At 32.9% G+C, this 21,565-nt stretch overlaps 1 protein-coding gene and 1 long non-coding RNA gene across 2 annotated transcripts; one reads left to right on the forward strand and one right to left on the reverse strand.

Moving 5' to 3' along the window:
* Positions 1 to 3,299: 3,299 nt before the first annotated feature.
* On the forward strand, positions 3,300 to 6,823 carry LOC311075852. The gene is made up of 3 exons (XR_014604583.1): positions 3,300 to 3,514; positions 3,590 to 5,335; positions 5,431 to 6,823. It is a non-coding gene; the product is annotated as an uncharacterized lncRNA (long non-coding RNA).
* Positions 6,824 to 7,176: 353 nt separating this feature from the next.
* nrbp2b (nuclear receptor binding protein 2b) lies at positions 7,177 to 21,565 on the reverse strand (the record flags this gene model as incomplete). The annotated part of the gene is made up of 18 exons (XM_084102061.1): positions 7,177 to 8,953; positions 9,127 to 9,182; positions 9,959 to 10,022; positions 11,998 to 12,051; positions 12,134 to 12,269; positions 12,352 to 12,402; positions 13,027 to 13,132; positions 13,646 to 13,778; positions 15,505 to 15,600; positions 15,713 to 15,768; positions 15,861 to 15,938; positions 16,698 to 16,721; positions 16,947 to 17,041; positions 17,146 to 17,186; positions 17,287 to 17,376; positions 17,941 to 18,042; positions 18,400 to 18,522; positions 21,539 to 21,565. 18 exons carry the CDS (start codon positions 21,563 to 21,565, stop codon positions 8,870 to 8,872), a joined length of 1,416 nt encoding a protein of 471 aa, XP_083958187.1. The 3' UTR covers positions 7,177 to 8,869.

Here is a 21,565-nt window from a genome sequence, read left to right on the forward strand (position 1 = left end):
ATCTTGTAAAAAATGACAAAAAACAGTGTTAATTGATTGTACAAACCACAAAATCTTAAACTAAAAAAACCAAGTAAACTAAAAAATGGTTTCAAATATAGTTATATCTCCATTCTATTTTTTTACACTTTTAAAAACCTTATTCGTCAATGACCCATATACGTATGGTTGATACTGTTTCCTATTCAATGAAGTTAGCCAGTCACAACAGTGGCCATTTACTGACAAGCCTTAAAGGAGCCGCCCCTTAAAAACTGATCATTTTACTGCATATATATATATATATATGATTCCTTTAAAAAATGCCAGTATACAGTACATTATGGAAATTAATAAATATATTGTGACAACTTGCTCCAATAAAATTGTGATAAAAACAACTCAAGTCTCTATTGAAAGTAAATAAATAAATAAAACCATACAACTATCACAACTGCCAGTTTCAGTCCATTGCATTTTAAAAAATAAACCTGTTAGCATAAAATTCAGAAGTGAAAGTCATATTTGCATGAGCAGGGTGGAGTGAGGGATGATGTTTTTCTCAGAATAGAACAGCACTGGTGCCAGATGTTCGCTGCCCCAAAGGGAGCTCGCTTTTAGATTCATAAATAAATGAGACATGCAAATCCTACCTGTCATTGGGGACTCGGCTTCATTCCCAGATATGGCTTCATTCCCAGGAGAGAGCAGGACCTACTGGGAAACATCAGGATTGCCTGGTTTCATGGGATCTCATCGTATGTAAAGGCCTGTTCACACTAAGGACAATAACTATAACCATAATGATATAGTTCTAAAATATAAAAGAATAGCAGAGTCCACACCACAACTAGAACAATAACGGCACAGAGAAACAATATTGTTGGAGTCACTTTCAGAACGCATGTAAAGCGACAGACGATAAAACTGCAGTGTGTGTTTAGAATCAACAGAACAGTATTGTACGCTGGTGTAGACGCTAATATAGTTATCTTTATTTTTATCGTCATTGGCATGAACTGGCCTTTACTCAGCAGACACGCAACTGTCCCGTCTCCCAGCATTATTTGAGGAGTTTTAGGATGGTATTGAGCCGTGTATCTTCAGCCCTCAGACACCTTTGACAGGTTATGTACACACACGCTGAGGAGAAATGCAGAAAACAAAAATGCATTTTAGTATATAGGGCCATTCTATAATTCGGGGTACATTTCACATCAGCAGAAAAAGTACAAAAGCAAAACGCTTTATCATTATAATGACTATTGGTGTATATATATATATATATATATCTGCTAGCTATCTATATCTATCTATATTACAAGTGAATTTGAAAATGTCTCTTTTGTCTATTCTGCCATATGTAGAGTGATTGTTTTAAAAGAATTTTAAGAATCATATATTTTGAATGTGATATTTTCAACACGGACACTAAGGACAGAAAGATTATTTTCATGATAAATCTGCCTTAAATATAATTTTGTCAATTTGTTATGCAAACCTCTAACCTGTGTGGATATAAAATATAATATATATAACCTGAAGGATATGAGAAGAAGCATAAATAAAATGTGAAAAATACATATAATAATAATAATAATAATAATAAGTATTAGTATAGTATTAATTATTATTATTATGTACAGATTATTTGAAATGTAAAAAATAGTTCACAAAAATAGTAGTTGACTACACATTGTTAACTATTGCACACACACATTTACTCTCCTTTGACACAGAAAGTTAAATTATGATAAAAACGATATATGGCAAAAATTATTATCATCAGTGAACACAGTAGGGTGATGAGAATTGAAATCATAAAATATTGCAAACCATAACAATACACCTGATATAGTTGATGGTCACTTAATATGACACCACAATAACAACAAATATTGAAAGAAAGAAAATATGTGTAAAAATAATTCAGTATATGATGCTCGTTGAATGATGTTGTGATAAATCTCTTTTTATTTGCAGGGGTTGTTTGTTCAGCAATATAGTTAAGTTAATCTTAAATTAAATTTCAATGAAAAAAAAAAAAATTCTAAAGTATTTAGATGTTATTAATACATGGACTATAGATTTTTATTTTAACATATTTGTATTATTATTTTTTTTTCTTACTCGAAGACTCATTCACCTCTAAAACAGACTCTGCAAAAACTATTTTAAGGAACATCGATTTCAAGCTAACTGAAACATAGGGTGCCGGTGCACAAAATATTTCCGTGAGATTTTAATATGCTTATTACCCATAAAGGATTAAAATATGATATTTCTGAAGAAAATCAAAAAAATAAAAATATGAATCATCAATGGACAAGAAATGTACCCTAAATTTCAGAATGACTCTAATATTTAGTATATAAAGTTTAGTTTTAACATTAAGTTTAATATATGGTAAATAGTTCAACAGATGCTCATCTGTAACTTAATAACATAAATAATTGTGATCAATTTAGTGATCAGTTTAATAAACTTTTTCCTGATATTTGTTCTCATATATTTTTACATTATTACATTATTACATCTGGGTTCGCCAGATAACATAAAAATGTGCTTCATGTGGTAACATCTAAATTAACTTGTTTTACTCAAATCAAAAATATTTAATAGGACTAAATCAACCTGATTACATAACAGACTAAAATTTAAAATTAGTTTAAAGTGACACACCAATGTTTATTAATGTGCACCGACTAAATCTAAACCGAACAAAGTAAATTCAGTTATAGCCTAGGTTTAGGTAAATGTTTTTAGAACAAGTGGAAATTCGGGTTTCTGTGAGTTTGTCGGAAGATTGCACTAAATAAACAGTTAAATGTTTGATTCCAGAGTGTAAAAGGCTTATTTTTTCAGTCAAAAATTCGGTGATATTTCATGTTGTGTGTAATTTTGTTTTGTATTTATTTTGATATTTTACATATAAAAGTTTTAAAAATTAAGTTAATCCAAATAATAATTTATAATTTAATGCTAATTAAACAAATCTCTTTGGTTGAAAGAGTATTTTTACTTTCAATTGACTATAGAAATGTGATTTGTGTAAATTAAATTTTTTAAGTTGAGCTAAAGTAAACCGATTACTTGTAACAAGTTGAAGTAATATTTTTTACTTTGATCCAACGACTCATTTTTTTCAGTGTACCAAGTAGCTCCTGATATTCTTTTAATATCTTAAAAACCGAAGCAGCACAAACAATTGTTTATGGCACAAACGATTGAGAATATTTTGCCAACGTTTTGCGTTGGGTGGGGGGGGGGGCAACTTCACGCATGTTTCTTTCAGTCCCTCTTCGTGTGAAATTAACTTTTTTCTTCATCCACATGGAAATGCATCCTATACACCACCCAATGTAAGCAAAGTATTTACACTAACAAGATCATTTGCATTGACAGAACTAGTCTCAGTGCTTTACTTGTCTTTATAACCTTGTCAGTTTAGTGTTTAATGTACTAATGACAATACAGCAGACAACAACTATGCTTTTCATAATTTCCATCTGCATATTGACCACTGGAATTCAAGGTAGGTCAAATACAAAATGTTTTATATATTAAGACAGTTATGCTGAAGAGATTTCTAACCATCTGTCTTTTACAGGCTCAAATGGACAAGTGACAGTTACTCAAACTCCTCAAGTCCAACCAACTCAACATGATGAAACGGTCAAAATAAACTGCAAAACCAACTTACCTGTTGCTGACTGTAGTCTCTGGAGGAACTGTGTGTTCTGGTACCAGCACAAACCTGGACATGCTCCCAAACTCCTCATTTATTACATACATCAACGTCACTCAAACATCCCATCTAGATTCAGCGGCAATGGCGCTCACACTGACTTCAATCTGACCATCAGTGGAGTCCAGAAAGAAGATGAAGCACAGTATTACTGTATGACCCGACACAAGATTGACAACAAGTATGTGTACACACAGTGATAAAGAGCCGTACAAAAACCTCCCTCAGTCTGTTTCACGCTGATACACACCGCAGGTGCTGATGGGGAGGAAGTGAATCGGCACAATAACACTCACTGCAATACATTTATAGTACAATCTACAGTAGGATTTAAACATTATAGTTTATTTTAGATATTGTTTATTTATTTAATGTGCTATTGAGATCAGATCTAATTTATCTGCGTTAGTGAATTTCATTAAAATTACTGATCATTGAGAGATGGTAGGATATGTTTTGAGTGCTATTTAACTATTTACGATGTGATTTTTAATACTTGTTGACCGAGCTGTTCCCAAAATGTCTGTATGAATGAAAATATACACTTTTTCACTCATTCACTCTAACACCTTTTTTTTTAATGTAGGGCAAGCAAAAATATCAAATCAAAAAATACTAAAAATAGACATTTTACTTTCAGAAGAAATAAACACAATTACACACAACACCATTTATTTACTTATTTAAAACAAATCAATCCAAATCTATTAAACTGTCATGCTGAATTCTGACTTGTTTGCCTTATAAAATATTATATAATATTACATAAAGCATTCTTACATTGAAATTTTACATACTACAATAATTATTAGTATCAGTGTATCACTGTAAAAAAAAAATAGATTACTTAACAGCAACAACAATTAATAAAAACTTATTTACCTTACTTGCTTTAATAACCTATTATATTTTCTTATTTGTCATTTTGTAATATATTCCTATAAATCTTTTTTTTTTTTATGTGAACAATGTTTGACTGCATGATCATGAGATTTAAATTTCTGTTGTATGCTTTAAATTAGACCATTAATTTATTAAGCTTGTATGATACAACTTTAATTACTTGATACATTTTTTATAGCTCTTTTTTATATTTTTAGGTCAATACTGCTGCATTAGGTATGGAAGCTTGTTAAAAAATAAAAAAATAATAATCTTAGAATTCTGACTTTATAGCATAAAATTTCGAGTTTACATCTCGCAATTCTGACTTTTTCCCCCTCACAATTGCATGTTATAATGTCAGAATTCTGAGATAGTAAGTCGCAATTACCTTTTTTATTATTATTTCGTGGCGGAAACAAGCTTCCATACCTAAACTTTCTTTGACCTTCATAATCCTTATTATTAGCTTATGTTGGACACTACTTTGAAATATTGTTTTTAACTTTAATCGCAGATTTCTGATGTTCCAATAAAGATTATTTTCATAGGAACAGCATAATTAACAGCATAATTTGCATAGTAAGTGAAGCTAAAGTCAGCTATATAATCCTGTGACTTTTACTGTACCTCTGTGACCTCTTTTCTCATAACAATTAAACAAATCCACAACAAAAATGGTATTTCTCATTTTTCTCACCATCTTGCTTTGGTCACTCACTCTAGGTAACTTTCATTCTTAATAGATTTACAATTACAACACTTTTCCTTGTTATATATTTATTATTTATTTATAATTTTTTTTTAACATGTTTTAACAGTTTCCAGTCAAGTGCAAATGACGCAGAGCCCTTCGGAGAAGACTCTTCAACTAGGAGAATCAGTTACAATAACATGTAAAGCCAGTCTTGATGTTGGTAAATGGTGTAATGGTAAATATTGTCTGAGCTGGTACCTCAAGAAATCGGGAGAAGTTCCTAAACTCCTCATCTTTGAAGGAAATGTCCGGGCTTCCTCTATCCCATCTCGATTTAGTGGAGGAGGATCCGTTAAAGATTTCCAGATGATCATCAGTGGAGTCCAGGCTGAAGATACAGGGGATTATTATTGCTTCGCCGATTTAGGTGGTTATAGATTAACACAGTGATAAAGAGCCGTACAAAAACCTTCTTCAAGAACCTGAGGGGATCAAGATGCTGCGACAGAGGAAGTGAAACCGCTCAATAACACTGTGGGGAAACAGAAGGCTTAAAGATATCTTCACATTTCAATGGATTAGATCTTATGCTTTCAAAGCTAGCTTGTTATTGCTACCCTCTCCCAAACTTCCCTACCCTACCTTTAAGATGTGTTCGACTTGAAGCGGTGCTGTGCAGACTCAGCGATGTATGACATCATCAAAGTACCGCGAGAGTACGGTAATTACGACATGGCGTGAATGCAGCTTAATTTTAAGCAAATAGGCTTGTTTGAGATGCGCCTAGCCTCGCCTGAAATGTGTGCGAGAGTAGGCGGCTGCAGTGAGGGGAGGAGTGAAAAAAGCGCAGGCAAGACGGACAGTTCTCTCTTCTCGCAATGGATCTGACACCTGTGAGTCGAGATCAAAGATGGATATCGCGGGATTCACGATATTCACGCTCGTGCACGGTGTTGCTAATAAACTGGATGTAATTTAAGTTCTGTTGCTTTTATATTAAAATAAATAAAATGAACAAGACACCCAAAGTACTTGTTATTTAATTCCATTCCAAATACATGTTTATCAATATTTTTTTCTTTAATACAGACATATGTGTTTTTATTTATTTTATTTTTTTATAAAAATTCAATTGCATAACCCAAAGAGATCGCACTGTCAGATAGTTTGGGAATATTCACACATAAAATATACACATAAAACATGATATTAGAGTTTTAAATTCAAACATTTTAAAAGAGAACAATACATCACAGTTGTTTAAACCAATGAGCATTAAGCTGTGTCGTCAGCAAGTCGTTTCCCATCATGCTTTTGATCAGCGCAGTCAGTGGAGAGCAACTGCGCTCGGCTGCAGAATCCGACACATCCGCCTTGCGATCGCGAGAGATTTTTGACATACGTCAGCATGACATCAGAGCAAGGCGGACCGCACTCGGACACATTTCTAACCGGCATGCATCTCGCGCTGATCACCGGTGATCGATTCTGCGCAGATTTTGCTCATCTCAAACAAGCCTAATAACTTAGTGGAAATTCAGTTTTTGTTTTGTTTTTGTTTGTTTTTTAAGAAGAAGAATTGGCAACAAACAGAATATGGCACTGTAATTGTCTGCGCACATTAAATTTTGCGCACAGTCTACGGTTAAAAATGTGTCTTTAAAGAAATAATCACAATGCATCGCTAGGCAGGTTGTACCCATCTTTACATGCTATCCAACTATTTTAAAAGGAGTATTAAATATTAAGCATCTTTTCACAAGAACATAAAGCGAGGCTACATGGGATTTAGTTATAACCTAAATATCAGGACCATTTAAAAGTATCTAGTGAATACTAAAAGCTAATCATAAAATCAATCAATCAGTCGTTCATTTCATAGTCTTTATTCAGTTAAGTAAATGCTCATGACAAAGAACTTATAGTTTTTCACACAGAAATGTACATCATAATGCATTCCACAAAAGTCCTCACCAAAACCATGTAGTCTGACAGCTGGTTAGCTGGTTGACTAACCAGGATCCATCAGGTTCCTAACATGTGTGATTCTGTATAAAATGTGTGGTTCTTTGAAATTAAATTAAATTCATGTTATTAGACACCAGCAAACAGCAATGTTTATATATAAGGCAATGCATTCCTGTATATGCTCCTTGCAAAACAGACCAACTGCATATTAAGACATTCTCGTGATAGCTGACAGGGCAATGTGTAGGAGAATGAACAATCATATATTCATTTGATTGGCATTAACCACATCAGTTAAAGCAATACATTTGGATAGATAGCATTTTGGGAAAACTGACGAGCTAAAGAAATACAAGCTAAAGAAGCCTTCCTGTAACCTTCAGGCGCTTATGGCAGATCAACAGTTTGAAAAGAATATTGTCAAGCAAGTTAGTTCAACTTTTGATGTTTATAGCTTAGCTAGCTATCTGAATAACAACAAATCTGGTTTAATGGCATAGATAGCGTAACTCTCAACCCCTTGAGTACTAATGTAAGGTTTGTTAATGCCACAGTAACTCAAGAACGCGCGCTAAGTATGTGCAACGGGACCAACACTCTCATGGCAATTCGTAACTTTTATATTTTGATGAATTGGTGGCTAATTCGTATGAATATATGAGCTTATTTGTATCATCCATTGTAACGGTAGGTTGTAGAGAAGCGCGCACAACGACGGAGTAAGACCTTTTTAATTTATCCAAACAGAACACACAGGAGATAAACTTTTAAACAACCACTAAGATACAAACATCACTGGACAAAGAACTAATGAGAACTCAGGAGACTTTAAATAACAGGGAGCTAGTTAGAAGAACAGAAACGTGTGGGATAGTTAGCTAATGCTAACTAGGAAATCAGGCAGGAAAAACAGGAACAGAACACCAGAAAACGAAACCACGTTACATCCATCTGTTTATGCCCCAATAACGGTTAGGTTAGCGGTGGAAATTCTGGCTTTCTTTATCTAAAAACTTTACGTTTCAGTACTTATCACATCGTATGAAATCGCCAGCGCTTTCTCATGACATCAAGTTGACCCGGACTGTTCACTTCTGTTGGCGTACTTGCGTAGAGTATGTTTTTGACCTCTGTTTTTTTCCGTAGAATTGTGTTTAAGCTGCAAAATGAAGTAGATTGGCAATTTTGAACGTTTTTCTAAACGGATTGTTTTTTCATATATCATCTATTGAGCTCTCCACAGCAGACACCTCCTACACCACTCGCAATTCTCTTCTTCAAGAGAGACAGAATTGCCCTTAAGCTCCCCCCCCCCTGCATGGGATTGTGGGAAGGACGGTTCCTACAGTGACACCTGGAAGTGCTGGACGGAGACTCAGGGAGGTAAGCACAATCATCATGGCCCCCTAACCTGTCATAGAAACCAGTATGCCATGCTCTGCCATCGACCACGGTCTCAATTTCAACTATCCATACTAACTGACAAACTGGATCATTCGTTTCCATTGTCCTTCTCCAATCTATTGGCGGGCCTCCCTCTCTCAGGTTCCACTGGCATGTAAATGCCCGTCACCATGGCAACAGAGCATTGTCATTCATATCGTTGTTGTGGCACTAGCAGATCCACGATGTCGGTTCAAAGCGTCCTCCAAGAACGCCACTATCTTGTCACCATCCTCCTGTAGAAATTGATGGCAAAATGTGGGATTAGGACAAAGAAGTGAACAAAAGTGCTGCTTCTGTGAGTTCTCATTTCATGTTACATGTAAGAAAGGATACCGATATGCTTTGAGATGATGAACATATTGAGGAAGCTTGCAGATATAATGCAGTGTGAGGTTTTTAGTCTCACCTCACTGATGAAGGAATGATGGATAAGTTCATTGACCAAATCTCTGGAACTGTCACCTGAAACGACCACAAACACATAGTATTTTTAAATCTGAACCAATCTCTGAACACCATAACTATACTTATATATAGTCAATATGTTTGATTATTAATAATAATGATAATTGATTAGTGTTTAAATATTTTTAATACTCATTTCAAACCTACTACACAAAATAACAAGGAAATTGAAGAAACCAATATTATTTATACTATTGTGGTATTTATTAATATTTTAAATTAGCTTTTATTTTAATTTCCATTTTTTGTTATGTGCTTTTGGCATTATTATTTTTTGTAAAATATTTTTACATTTATCTTGAATTTATTTTTTATTTCTGTCAGTTTTAGTTTAGTATTTAACTAGTTTAGTTAGTTGCCAAGGCAACATTTAATTAAGTTTTTCATCTAATATTTATATTGTATTTTTTTTTTTTTTAGCTTTATAGCAATTGCTGAAAAATTACTGAAAAAAAAGCTTTAGTTAACAATAACAACACTGTTTCAAACCCAGTTCTATCAGTCGATAGACACTAAGGCCTACTTAGTTTGAATTAAAAAAAATAAGTATCTTGTCTGTATTATACTGTTGTGTTGCTATATATATATATATATATATATATAGTACATACTGTATACTGTGTGCATTGAAATATTATGTTGCTACTTCATTGTTGTGGGTAATTAACTTTTACCCTGTATTGCACTTATATGGTGAAGAGATGATAATGTGAGTTGATTTAGAAAAGAAAAAAAAATCGAATGTTTATTAAGGTCTTTAAGGTTTCACTCACTTGGCATAATATCACAGCTGAGCTGCCGATGGAGTTTATCATCCAGCTTCAAGAAAAGAGTGAGCTGTGAAAACAGCAGAAATCAGTTCCATTTGCCACAGACACAACAGATGTTGCCATAAGTATTCTTAGTAAAGATGAAAAACCGCACTCTCAGGTTCTATTTTCATACATTTATTATTACTATGTCCTCACAAACGCGTTTCGGCCTAAGCCATCATCAGTGTGTACTATGAAACACCGAAAAAATAGTTTTTTAAAAGAAACACATCGCAGGTGAACCTCATTCCGCAAATCATCAGCACCTTCAGGTGCATCAAGTTACCAACATTATGGAAACACCAGGAATAACACAACATACCATATGTAATGTCCATGTGACCCTTATGAACAAGTTATACAAGAAAAAAAAAAAAAAAAAAAAGGACCGGCAAGACATATTCTGTGAGAGGGAGAATTTCTTGCCGTACGTCCTTTGTTGTTTACTTGCTTAAATGCCCATGTGGGCTTTGTTATGTTGGTAAAACAAAAAGAGAGTTAAGAACAAGATTACACGAACACAAAAGTAACATACGCAATCACGATATTAAGTCACCCGTGGCGAGACATTTTAATGAGTTTGGACATGATATCTGTACTTTGAAATTTCAAGGCATTGAGTTAGTTAAACCTTTTCAACGGGGTGGAGATAGGGAGCGTTACCTTCTTCAGCGAGAGGCATTTTGGATTTTTACACTTCAAACAGTATACCCTAATGGTTTAAATGAAGAATTGCCTTTGAATTGTTTTTTATGAAATCATGTAATTTGTCATTGAGATCATGTAAAAATGTATTTACCATGTATTTTGAAATTAATTTGTTTATACAGTTCAAATAGTATACCCTAATGGTCTAAATGAAGAATTGCCTTTGAATTGTTTATGAAATCATGTAATTTGAAATTATTTTTTATATATAATTTTTTTTTTTATTTATTTTTTTCTTGTATAACTTGTTCATAAGGGTCACATGGACATTACATATGGTATGTTGTGTTATTCCTGGTGTTTCCATAATGTTGGTAACTTGATGCACCTGAAGGTGCTGATGATTTGCGGAATGAGGTTCACCTGCGATGTGTTTCTTTTAAAAAACTATTTTTTCGGTGTTTCATAGTACACACTGATGATGGCTTAGGCCGAAACGCGTTTGTGAGGACATAGTAATAATAAATGTATGAAAATAGAACCTGAGAGTGCGGTTTTTCATCTTTACTTTTGATAAACGTTTTTTATTACTCGCACCCATAAACTATTTTGCGAGTTGAGCGCGCCTGCTCTTAATAATAAGTATTCTTAAACATGAGTATAATAGTTTGCATTATCATTAATAACTATCAAAACAAAGGCAGATGAATCACCAGAGACACAAGAAAGATACTAAACGGAAAATCCCATTCAAATAGCATCGTCACTGATCAAGACATTTACACCCTCCTAATGCATTCAGGTCCGTTTTGACCAAGAAGAGGTACATCTCTTTCTTTTTTTTAAAAATCCATAGTTTTTAGTACGAAAATGAATCTTTGGTTATGTATTAAGACTGTCAAAATACACATCACTGATTTCTTTCTGATTTTTTAATAAAAAATGTGAGATATAACCATTTAACGGTTCACTATGTAACTTTTTTTGTTCAAAATAATTCTGAAATTAAAATAAAATGACAGATTAAATTAATGTCTGTTTGTAGATCAAAAGTTCATATATAAAATATGGTATAAAGGCCATATAGTCTAAAAGGAGATTTGTTTATCAACTTTTTTTTTTTTTTTTTAAGTAAAAGTGTATGCAGGTAAAATGAATATAGTTTGAAAACAGTTCAGAGTAATACTGATGTTTTATAAGGTTATGTTCCACAGGATCCAAACATACTGTATTGTATACAGTTTTTCTTAATGCATTACAAGGTTAACTTGAAATTGCTCTTGGGAGAATATTTCTGCTTTAGATAAATATTGTATCCTAAATACATGTACACTAAACTGTGACAAACTCACATGAGTTTTAGAAGTGTCTTCATTGGACTCCAGGTTACAATGCATCTGTACCACCTACAACAATGACAATTTAAGATTAAATAAAGAAAAACAGTGAACTGAACTATCATAAGTGTCTTTTGATAAGAACACACACCTTCCTGGTTTCTGCCTCTTGAGGCTCAGGCGTGGGGGTCTTCACCGTCTCCACCTGTTCTTGGGACATGGAGAGGGCGCGAGGTACAGGATGGGGTCGGGCGGACGCAAAGTTCATCAGCGGGTAAATGCCATTCCTGGGCAGTAAAATACATATTTATTCATTACGAACCACAAAAGCCACAGGCTACTTTTTAACTTTTATCTGGCAACACTTACTTCACATCCTCTAGAAACTTGTCGAGCTCGAGAGGAGAAACATGAGAATACCTGTAGGACGGGGGAGATCAATCAAAATAATTACATTTGTATCATATAGTGTCATACTATATATCGTATCATATATCAAAGTATCATAGTGCTTTTGCAGTATTGTTCAAAAGTTTTAAGCCGGTAGGATTTTCAAACGTTTTTGAAGTCTCTTCTGCTCACCAAGGCTGCATTTTGTTTGATGAAGGAAAATACATTAAAACAGTAATATTTTAAAATATTATTACAATTTAAAATAACAGTTTTTCTGTTTGAATATATTTTAAAACATAATTTATTTCTGCGATCAAAGCTGAATTTTCAGCATCATTCCTCCAGTCTTCAGTGTCACATGATCCTTCAGAAATCATTATAATATGCAGATTTGCTGTTCATGAAACATTTATTATCAATGTTGAAAACAGTTGTGCTGCTTCCTATTTTTGTGGAAACTTCGATACATTTTTTCTGATTTATTTGATAAATAGAAAGTTCAAAAGCATTTATTTGAAATTGAAATCTTTTGTAACATTATAAATGTCTTTACTGTCACTTTTGAACAATTGAATGTGTCCTTGCTGAATAAAAGTATTAATTTCTTTAAAAAGTCCAAGCTTTTAAGGGGTAGTATAATGTGAGACTTACTTGAGCTGAACGCGGGGACGATCGTCTTTGTGGATAATCTCTGCCATGACTCCATTTGGGTCGAATGATTTGGTCTTATCCTCCACACAGTTCTCTGGAAGCATGTCTTTGAACCCAGATCAAATGTGAAAGCAATATTTTGAAAGTTTTATTTCAATAATAATAATAATAATCCATTTTGTATTTTACCTGCAATCCAATGAATCTTAAATTTAAGTAATTTAGGTAATCCTTCACAACAAAATATTATTATATATTATTGCATGGCACTAAAATAATAGTGGCTCTATGGCTCTAATTCTGTGATGATGATTGGTCAATTACATTATACAAATATTATTGTTTATAATGACCACTAAACTGTAGGCAACTGATTTCCTGCGAGCCAATAAAATAACTTAAACTCAAATAAATCGTTCTGTTCAGTAATATATAGTCAGTTAATCATCTATAAATACATTGTCTATTTGTGAAATTATTAAAATTGTCACTACAAGTGAGAGAGAATAAATAATAGAAAAAGGTGGCATTTTATGGAGTGGTTTAAAACTATATAATTTTTTCTGTGCAGTTACAATCAATACATTCCCATTTTGGATCTATTTTCCAGCACACTTACACTGGTTATTGATGAGACAGTGTGCTGCGAGCAGCTTCAGTGAGTGCACTTCAAACAGCACGCGGTGAAACAGCAGGTCATGTGCCGTTGGACGGAGTCTGGGGTTGTGACGCACACATGACTGGGTGAACTCCTGTGAAGCAAGAAAAAGAGCATGACTGCATCCGGAATCGCACACTTCCCTACTATATAGTAGGCGAAAAGTGTTTGTGACAAAAGAAGTATATGTCTGAATTCACAGTACTCATAAAAAGTACTCAAAAGTATTACACTTTACTATCCCATGAGGCCACGGGAGAGGATTTATGAATGGCAGTGAAGTGACGCAACTGACGCTGGTAGGTCACATGATAATGATAACATGGCAGATGTAGAACGTCTGGATTACATTCATACTACACACATTCATAAATATAGAATGTACTTTTTTAGCAGTCGTGAAGTAATTACTTATTCAGAATAATTACCTACTCAAGAGAGCATGCGATTTCAGACGCAGCCCATGACAGCAACAGTCTTATTTTAGTATCAATGATGTACTATTATAGTTTTTAATATTTTGAATTAGAATTTATTTTCATAATTTCTCTTTATTAGTTTGTTTTTTCTTTTATGTATCAAGTTTTAGTAGTACTTCAACTAAAACTAAAAACATTATTATTATTATTTTTCAGTTAATGTTTATTTTATTTCAAGTAATGAAAATGTGTTTTATGGTTTTAGTTTTAGTTAACGATGATAATGCTGCCGATTTAATAACAGAAAAATTCAGGTTTAATATGAAGAACTAAATATTTAGTTGTGGTGTTTGCAGTGAATCTCATCACCACGATGCTGTGGGTGTTGTGGGTTACCAGTGCCTTGCTATGCAGTTGCTAGGGTGCCTTGGGTGGTTGCTAGGAGGTTGCTTACTGGCCCAAGTCAAAAGATCGCTGCGTCCGAAATCACGCACTGTCTGAGTAGGTACTATAACTGAATTTGAATTTACTTCATGACCGTTAAAAATACGCTCTATATAATATGAATATGGTAGTATGAATGAAATTGGGACATACTGTACTACATCCACCATGTTGTCATTATCATGTGACCTACCAGAGTCAGTTGTGTTGCTTTACTTCTATTCATAAATCCTCTCCCGTGGCCTCATGGGATAGTAAAGTGTCCATCGTTTGCAAACTTCAGAATCTCACCAGAAGAAATGGGTCATCCGGGGACTTTTTGCCTACTGTTTTTTGAATACTATGTATTCGGACATACTACTCTTTTGGCGTACGTTTTTCGAATACTACTATATAGTAGGGAAATATTCGAGTGTCTATGATATTCTACCCAGCTAACAAAAATATGTTCTAAGAATGTTTTGCTAACGCTCCCATTAAGTTGACAAAACGTTATTTCGGAATGTTCTCGTACATTTTTTTTTTGTTATGCGAACATTCCATTTTATGTTCCAAACATTATGGAAAAGTTACTTTCGAATGTTGTCTCAACGTTCTAAAACAAGTAGTAACATTTAAAAAATGCTAGACGAACGTCCAAGTAAAACATCTCAGAAAAAAAACGTACCATGACCGATGTATAAATAATGTTTTTGTGCTAACGTTTTGAGAAAATTATTAAAGACCACATAAGTTTGAATTAATGTTCTATTAACATTACTGGGAGAATGTTTGCTCATAACTTTGAAAGAACTTTACAAAAACATTAGCCAAAGTTCTGAGAACATTCCCTGTTAGCAAGTGTTTTTACCTGCTTATCATCTGCCAAATGAAAATAATAAGTCTGATTACTTAGAAAAGCATCTATCATGCACATTAAACACAAACCCCAAAACAACATCATGCCTGCACACATACCTTCATAAGAGCGTCTTCTAACGATTGGCCCGCATTGGTTATGGCCTCCTTGGACACGACAGAATCCCCATTGGCCTGGATCTCCAACACGGCCATCTGGAGGAATACACTCAAATATTATTGCATGAGGGACTTGGCTCGCTTCAGTGCAATACAGTGCTGTAAGTAATATATAACATTGCCAGGTCATGCTTTGTTTGTATCTCACCTCCAAAGCACAAATCCCAAAGGAAAAGATGTCAATGGCGTAGTCATCTTCACATGCTAAGAATAGAGAAGGAAATATAAAATATATAAACCGAAAAGTCTACACAAACATCCAGTAGAAAGCAAAGTGAAGATGTGGTCAGACTCACAGCCGTACTCTGGACTGAAGAAGTGCAGGTTCTTCTTATCATCTCGATTTTGGAGTATTTTACCACGGACTGGGAACACTGGGTAAGAACAGATGATAACAGTGGGTCAAACTCTCATAAAAATACATTTTCTGCAAAATGTGGGTTTCTAACTTTATTAACTTTTACCCTATGAAGCCTACTGTATCATGTTTGATTCGCTTCTAAGTTATCAACATGATCTACAACATGCTTTCTGTCATCTGATTGATACTTTATACATTTTTAGTATAATTTTAAAAAACAGCTCCTTCAGGTTGTGATACATGTGTCTTTTTGCTGTGACATTTTATTAAGTAAACATAAGAATAACTTGATTACCCATACCTAATGTTTTGGAAAAATCATGAAAATGTGAGTTTTAAATTATATGATACATCAGGCTTTTGAGGAACATTTATTTGTTCATCTCTTAATCACCATCATTGCATTGCAATATGTTTTCCCCCACACTATAAAATCTAAAAGCTGATCATAAAACTAAGCATTTAAATATCTTATGATGACATATTTTTGGGAGATATAGAGTGAGAATATATCTTCCTCAAGTATGAAAGCCATATTCTCTTATATCATACTAAATAAGCATTAAAAGCCTGATGTATCAAATATGAAACTTTTTAATATATATTTTGTCTAAAGGTTCAATAAGCTGTTCCATTTCCAGGCTTTTCCAGGGCTAATAAAAAAGTTTTTTTCTTGAAAACAAAATGAATATACAATGATATATAAAGTTTTTTCTCAGTGTAGTAACATGGTAAATTCATACATATTCCATGAAATGTTAAAATGACTCACCATTCACAAAGAGTCTGTGCCAAACTACAGAGGGGGAGAAAAAGATTTGAAAGAAGACAATGGAGGATGATTACACAGATTTTATTAGCAATAGTGCTCAGTAAATATGGATTCACTTTTTAATTAAAAAAAATATATATATTTTTTGAAAATAATAAATGTAAACAACTTTTTCGGTAAAACATTAGACTAAAAAGAGGATATTTTACTTAGAAGAGAAATAAAAAAAGAGTGCAGGGGAAAATATACCTGATCCAATTTTAATGAGGCCGTTGTGCTGAATGAAGATGGTGTCACATGTGAGGTTGCCGTGAATGATGGGAGGGTCACAGGAGTGCAGGTAACTGATGAGTGGAAGAAGTTGCATGCTTGTTAATGTACAAAATTCCTGTGTTTTGAACTCACACAACCTTCAACACAAACACACACAACTGAAAAAGTGTGTCACCTGAGGGCAGAGAGAATCTGCGTACACCATCGTTTCCAGGCCTGAAATACAGAAATGTAAACACAAAAATCACAATAATAATCATTTACATCATATATTTAGACATCCGTCTCAGGCTTAACATTCTTATGAAAGCCTGACCTTGACATTCATGGTCTTGTGGTTTTTCTTGGTCTTTTTAAGGAACTGTTTTAAGCTGCCAGACGACATGTACTCTGTGATGAACACAACCTGTGAGGGATATAAAAAGAAAGCTATTTTGATATAGTGGCCACTATATATATATAATGGTGTATATCAAAATTATTCCAAGCTGCATCCAAAATCGCATACTTCCCTACTATACTATCTGCTGTAAAGAAATTATGTATTCAAAATAAGTATCTACTCAAGAGAGTATGTGATTGCAGACGCAGCCTTGGACTTTTCAGCAATGAATATATTGATTATATTGTTCATGTGGATGAAATCCAAATCTGAACATGTTCATCACAAGCAACAGAACCTGTCAAAAGTGGATCTGAGGCAAACATAATGGATTTTATTTGCTTAATATGGTCTTTAAGGTTACATACTAGCTTTACTATCCATAAAAGTGAAGTATGTATTTTCTGTGCCACTGCACCAAACTGCAAAAATATGGATTGTTTCCCAATAAGTTTATCAAAATGCATGAAAAATGCACTTTCCAATTAAGAGATAGTTTGATTTAGTTATTTTACACCGACACAATAACATACAACTATTATAATGAAAAGAATAGTGATACCAGAAGTGTGTGTGTGTGTGTGTTACCCGAGCATGATTGTCCCCAATGTCCAGCCAGTATTTGTGAAATTTGATGATGTTGGGATGATCCACCTGCATCAGGTTCTCAAACATCTCCTTCATTTTGTCCTACACAAAATGAAAAACATTTGAGCATGTTAATAATTTTAGCTATTACACATCTATTCTTGAGCAGCAAATCAGCATATTAAAATGATTTCTGAAAGATCATGTGACACTGAAGACTGGAGTAATGATGCTGAAAATACAGCTTTGATCACAGGAATAAATTACATTTTAAAATATATTCAAATAGAAAAACAGTTATTTTAAGTTGTAATAATATTTAACAATTTTACAGATTTTACTGTATTTTGATCAAATAAACATAAGCATAAGATCCTTATGTCAAAAATGTAAAACATTTTACCAACCCCAACATTTTGAACAGTAGTATAAACTGAAATGGTTTGTTTGAGCACTCACCTCCACTGTCTTAAAGACCTTCTTGTCATGGAAGAGAACTTCGTTCCAGACCACCTCCACACCCTCTTCAGTGTCCATGGCCAGAGAAGCGCTCTCCACTCCAGGAACATTCCCCTGACTCACCTGCAGGGGGAGACAAATAAACACTTTTAACATTCACACTTTACACCTTTTGACCAATGTATTACATTTGTCATCTTCTCAAGTAACCTAAAAATGCACAATGTTTGTAAATGTTTAGTGTGGGGAAATTATGAGCTGTTGATTTTTAATCTGATGTGATTAAATCTGATGATTTTTAATCTTAATCTGAAAAAAAATAAAAATAAATTATTATTATTATTACTTAATTTTTTATTTTTAATCTGAACACAAAAACTTGTTTAATTGATGAAAATAATATATGTGTGTGTGTGTGTGTGTGTATACTATATATATATATATATATATATATATATATATATATATGTAAGTCAATGTCAATTAATTAAGAACTTAACTTAGTTTAAATATCAGTTTTATTTGTATTTTACATCTCATTTGCTGTCAATTATATTTACACTTATTATATTAAATATTACATATAAATCAGCATCAACCATTAAAACCCCATATTTGTTGACCACTATTTGTTTGGACATCCATTTCTTTTGTAAAAACCCCTTTCCAAATCAAAATTTGAAAGTATAATTTGTCAGACTGAATTGAAAGGCATCTTTTGTGATTTTCAGAGAGAGCGTGTTGAATTGGGATTTGGATTAGAGCCAGAGAGAGAGAGAGAGAGAGAGAGAGAGAGAGAGAGAGAGAGAGAGATTAGACATGATGCCAGAGACATACAAAGGAGGATCATGCTGAGAGAGGGATAATGACTGAAGAGATGAGACGAAGTGAGCAAAGCGTCCGCCTGCACTTGTATGACTAATAAGTGTGTGTTGTCTGCTTTGTGTATCTCACTGCTGTCAGACAGACACAGCTCAGCTTTAAACACTTTAGCTGAACATCTCCAGCCTTCTGATTCTAATGCATGTCAATGCACTCTTCTCATGTCAGCCACGTCACATAAAATAACTACACTCTGGTTGCTAGCTTTACATTGTCGGTAATGTATCACGCTTTGACATCAATAAAATACATTTTAAAATATATTAAATAGAAAATAGTTCTTTAAAATTCACAGTATTACTGTTTTTACTGTATTTTGATTAAATAAATGCAGACTTGGTGAGCAGAAGAGACTGACCCAAAACTTTTAAATGGTAGTGCAGATGCAAAAGAATGCAAAAATTGTGCAATACTTCCCTCAAGTTAAATTAAATTCAAGATCAAGAGGCAGAACCACATTGCATGTATGTTGCAATCCGAGTTGTTTGACTGAGGTCACCTCTATTAGATGTTTTACGGTACACCTCTTTCTGACTGGCACTAGGAGGCAAGCTGTTTCTAGAGATATGACTGGATCAAAAGTGTTTATTGCAGGCAAATGGCAGAATCGTTGGGTATCTTAACACACCATATGCATGAATTCAGGCTAATTTTATTTATTCAAGATATTAGGTTTATTATATAGAGGATGACTCATATCTGTATTCTAGTACACTGGTGATCATTCAAACCATGCTGAAATGATCCCTTCTCAGTATCATCATACACTTGTTGTGGTTAATAATGTGATTATAGTTGTGGAGGAACTGTGCAGCCTTCACTAGAGCCTTTGAGTCATCAGCTGGGAATCAAGCCAAGCACTCAAAACACTGCGATATATCAGCCTCACTAAATATATAAGGATGCAGACGTGCTTTTCCTGTAGCTTTCTGATGGTGGTAACCACGAGGTTGTGGCTTTAACCCTTTGGAACCAGTACCGAAGTCCTAGGGGAATATTTTCTTGATATACTATGTTATGGAGAATGCCAGATTTTATGTAAACTTGAGTCTATCAAGATGGAGAAAAATATACAGCTCTACAGGAAAAAAAAAAGAAAGCCATTTCTCTTTATATGTGCTTCAATCAATCCGCAACCAGCCAATCTTTTGATCAAAAATAAAATGTAAACAAATAAAAAGATCAGGCTTATCTACTATTTTTGTGTATCTCAGAAAAAAATTGGTTCTGATAATTAATAAATATGAATAATAGATAATAAATATGAATAATAACAATACATTTTTACATTTTTACTGGTTATATGAACTAATTTGATTTGTAAAATGTGAAAAAAATTAAATTCTATCAATATATATTTTTAAACTACATAAAGTATGTATTATATTCAAAAATATTTTAGCAAAATCTATGCGATATCTAGTATTTTTGTGTACCTCAGAAAAAAATTGGTTCTGATAATTAATAAATATGAATAATAGATAATAAATATGAAGAATAACAATAAATCAAAATATAAGTTTTATATATATATATATATATATATATATATATATATATATATATATATATATATATATATGAAAAACATATTTAAAAAACTCAAAAGACATTTTTACTGGTTACATTATTTAATTTGATTTGTAAAATGTGAAATAAATTCTATATCAATATATATTTTTAAACTACATAAAGTATGTATTATATTAAAAAATATTTTAGCAAAATCTATGCGATATCTAGTATTTTTGTGTACCTCAGAAAAAAATTGGTTCTGATAATTAATAAATATGAATAATAGATAATAAATATGAAGAATAACAATAAATCAAAATATAAGTTTTATATATATATATATATATATATATATATATATATATATATATATATATATATATATATATATATATATATATATATATATATATATGAAAAACATATTTAAAAAACTCAAAAGACATTTTTACTGGTTACATTATTTAATTTGATTTGTAAAATGTGAAATAAATTCTATATCAATATATATTTTTTAAACTACATAAAGTATATGTATTATATGCAAAACTATTTTAGTAAAATTATATAATATAATAAAATCAAAATGATTAGGACATATTTACTTGTTTAAATTCAGGTTTTAAAGTGTAATTTCTTTTGAATCTTAAAGGCTTTCTGAGCACCAGTGGGCTGATCCTAAAACACAAAGAAAGAAGTGCAGTAATAACCGCCAGTCTGAGCCCTGATTTAAATGGATTACCCACAATCCTCTGGTCTTGTATGGCAT

Source organism: Abramis brama, assembly GCF_963993115.1.
Source record: "Abramis brama genome assembly, chromosome: 24".
In the NCBI taxonomy this organism is placed as follows: Eukaryota; Metazoa; Chordata; class Actinopteri; order Cypriniformes; family Leuciscidae; genus Abramis; species Abramis brama.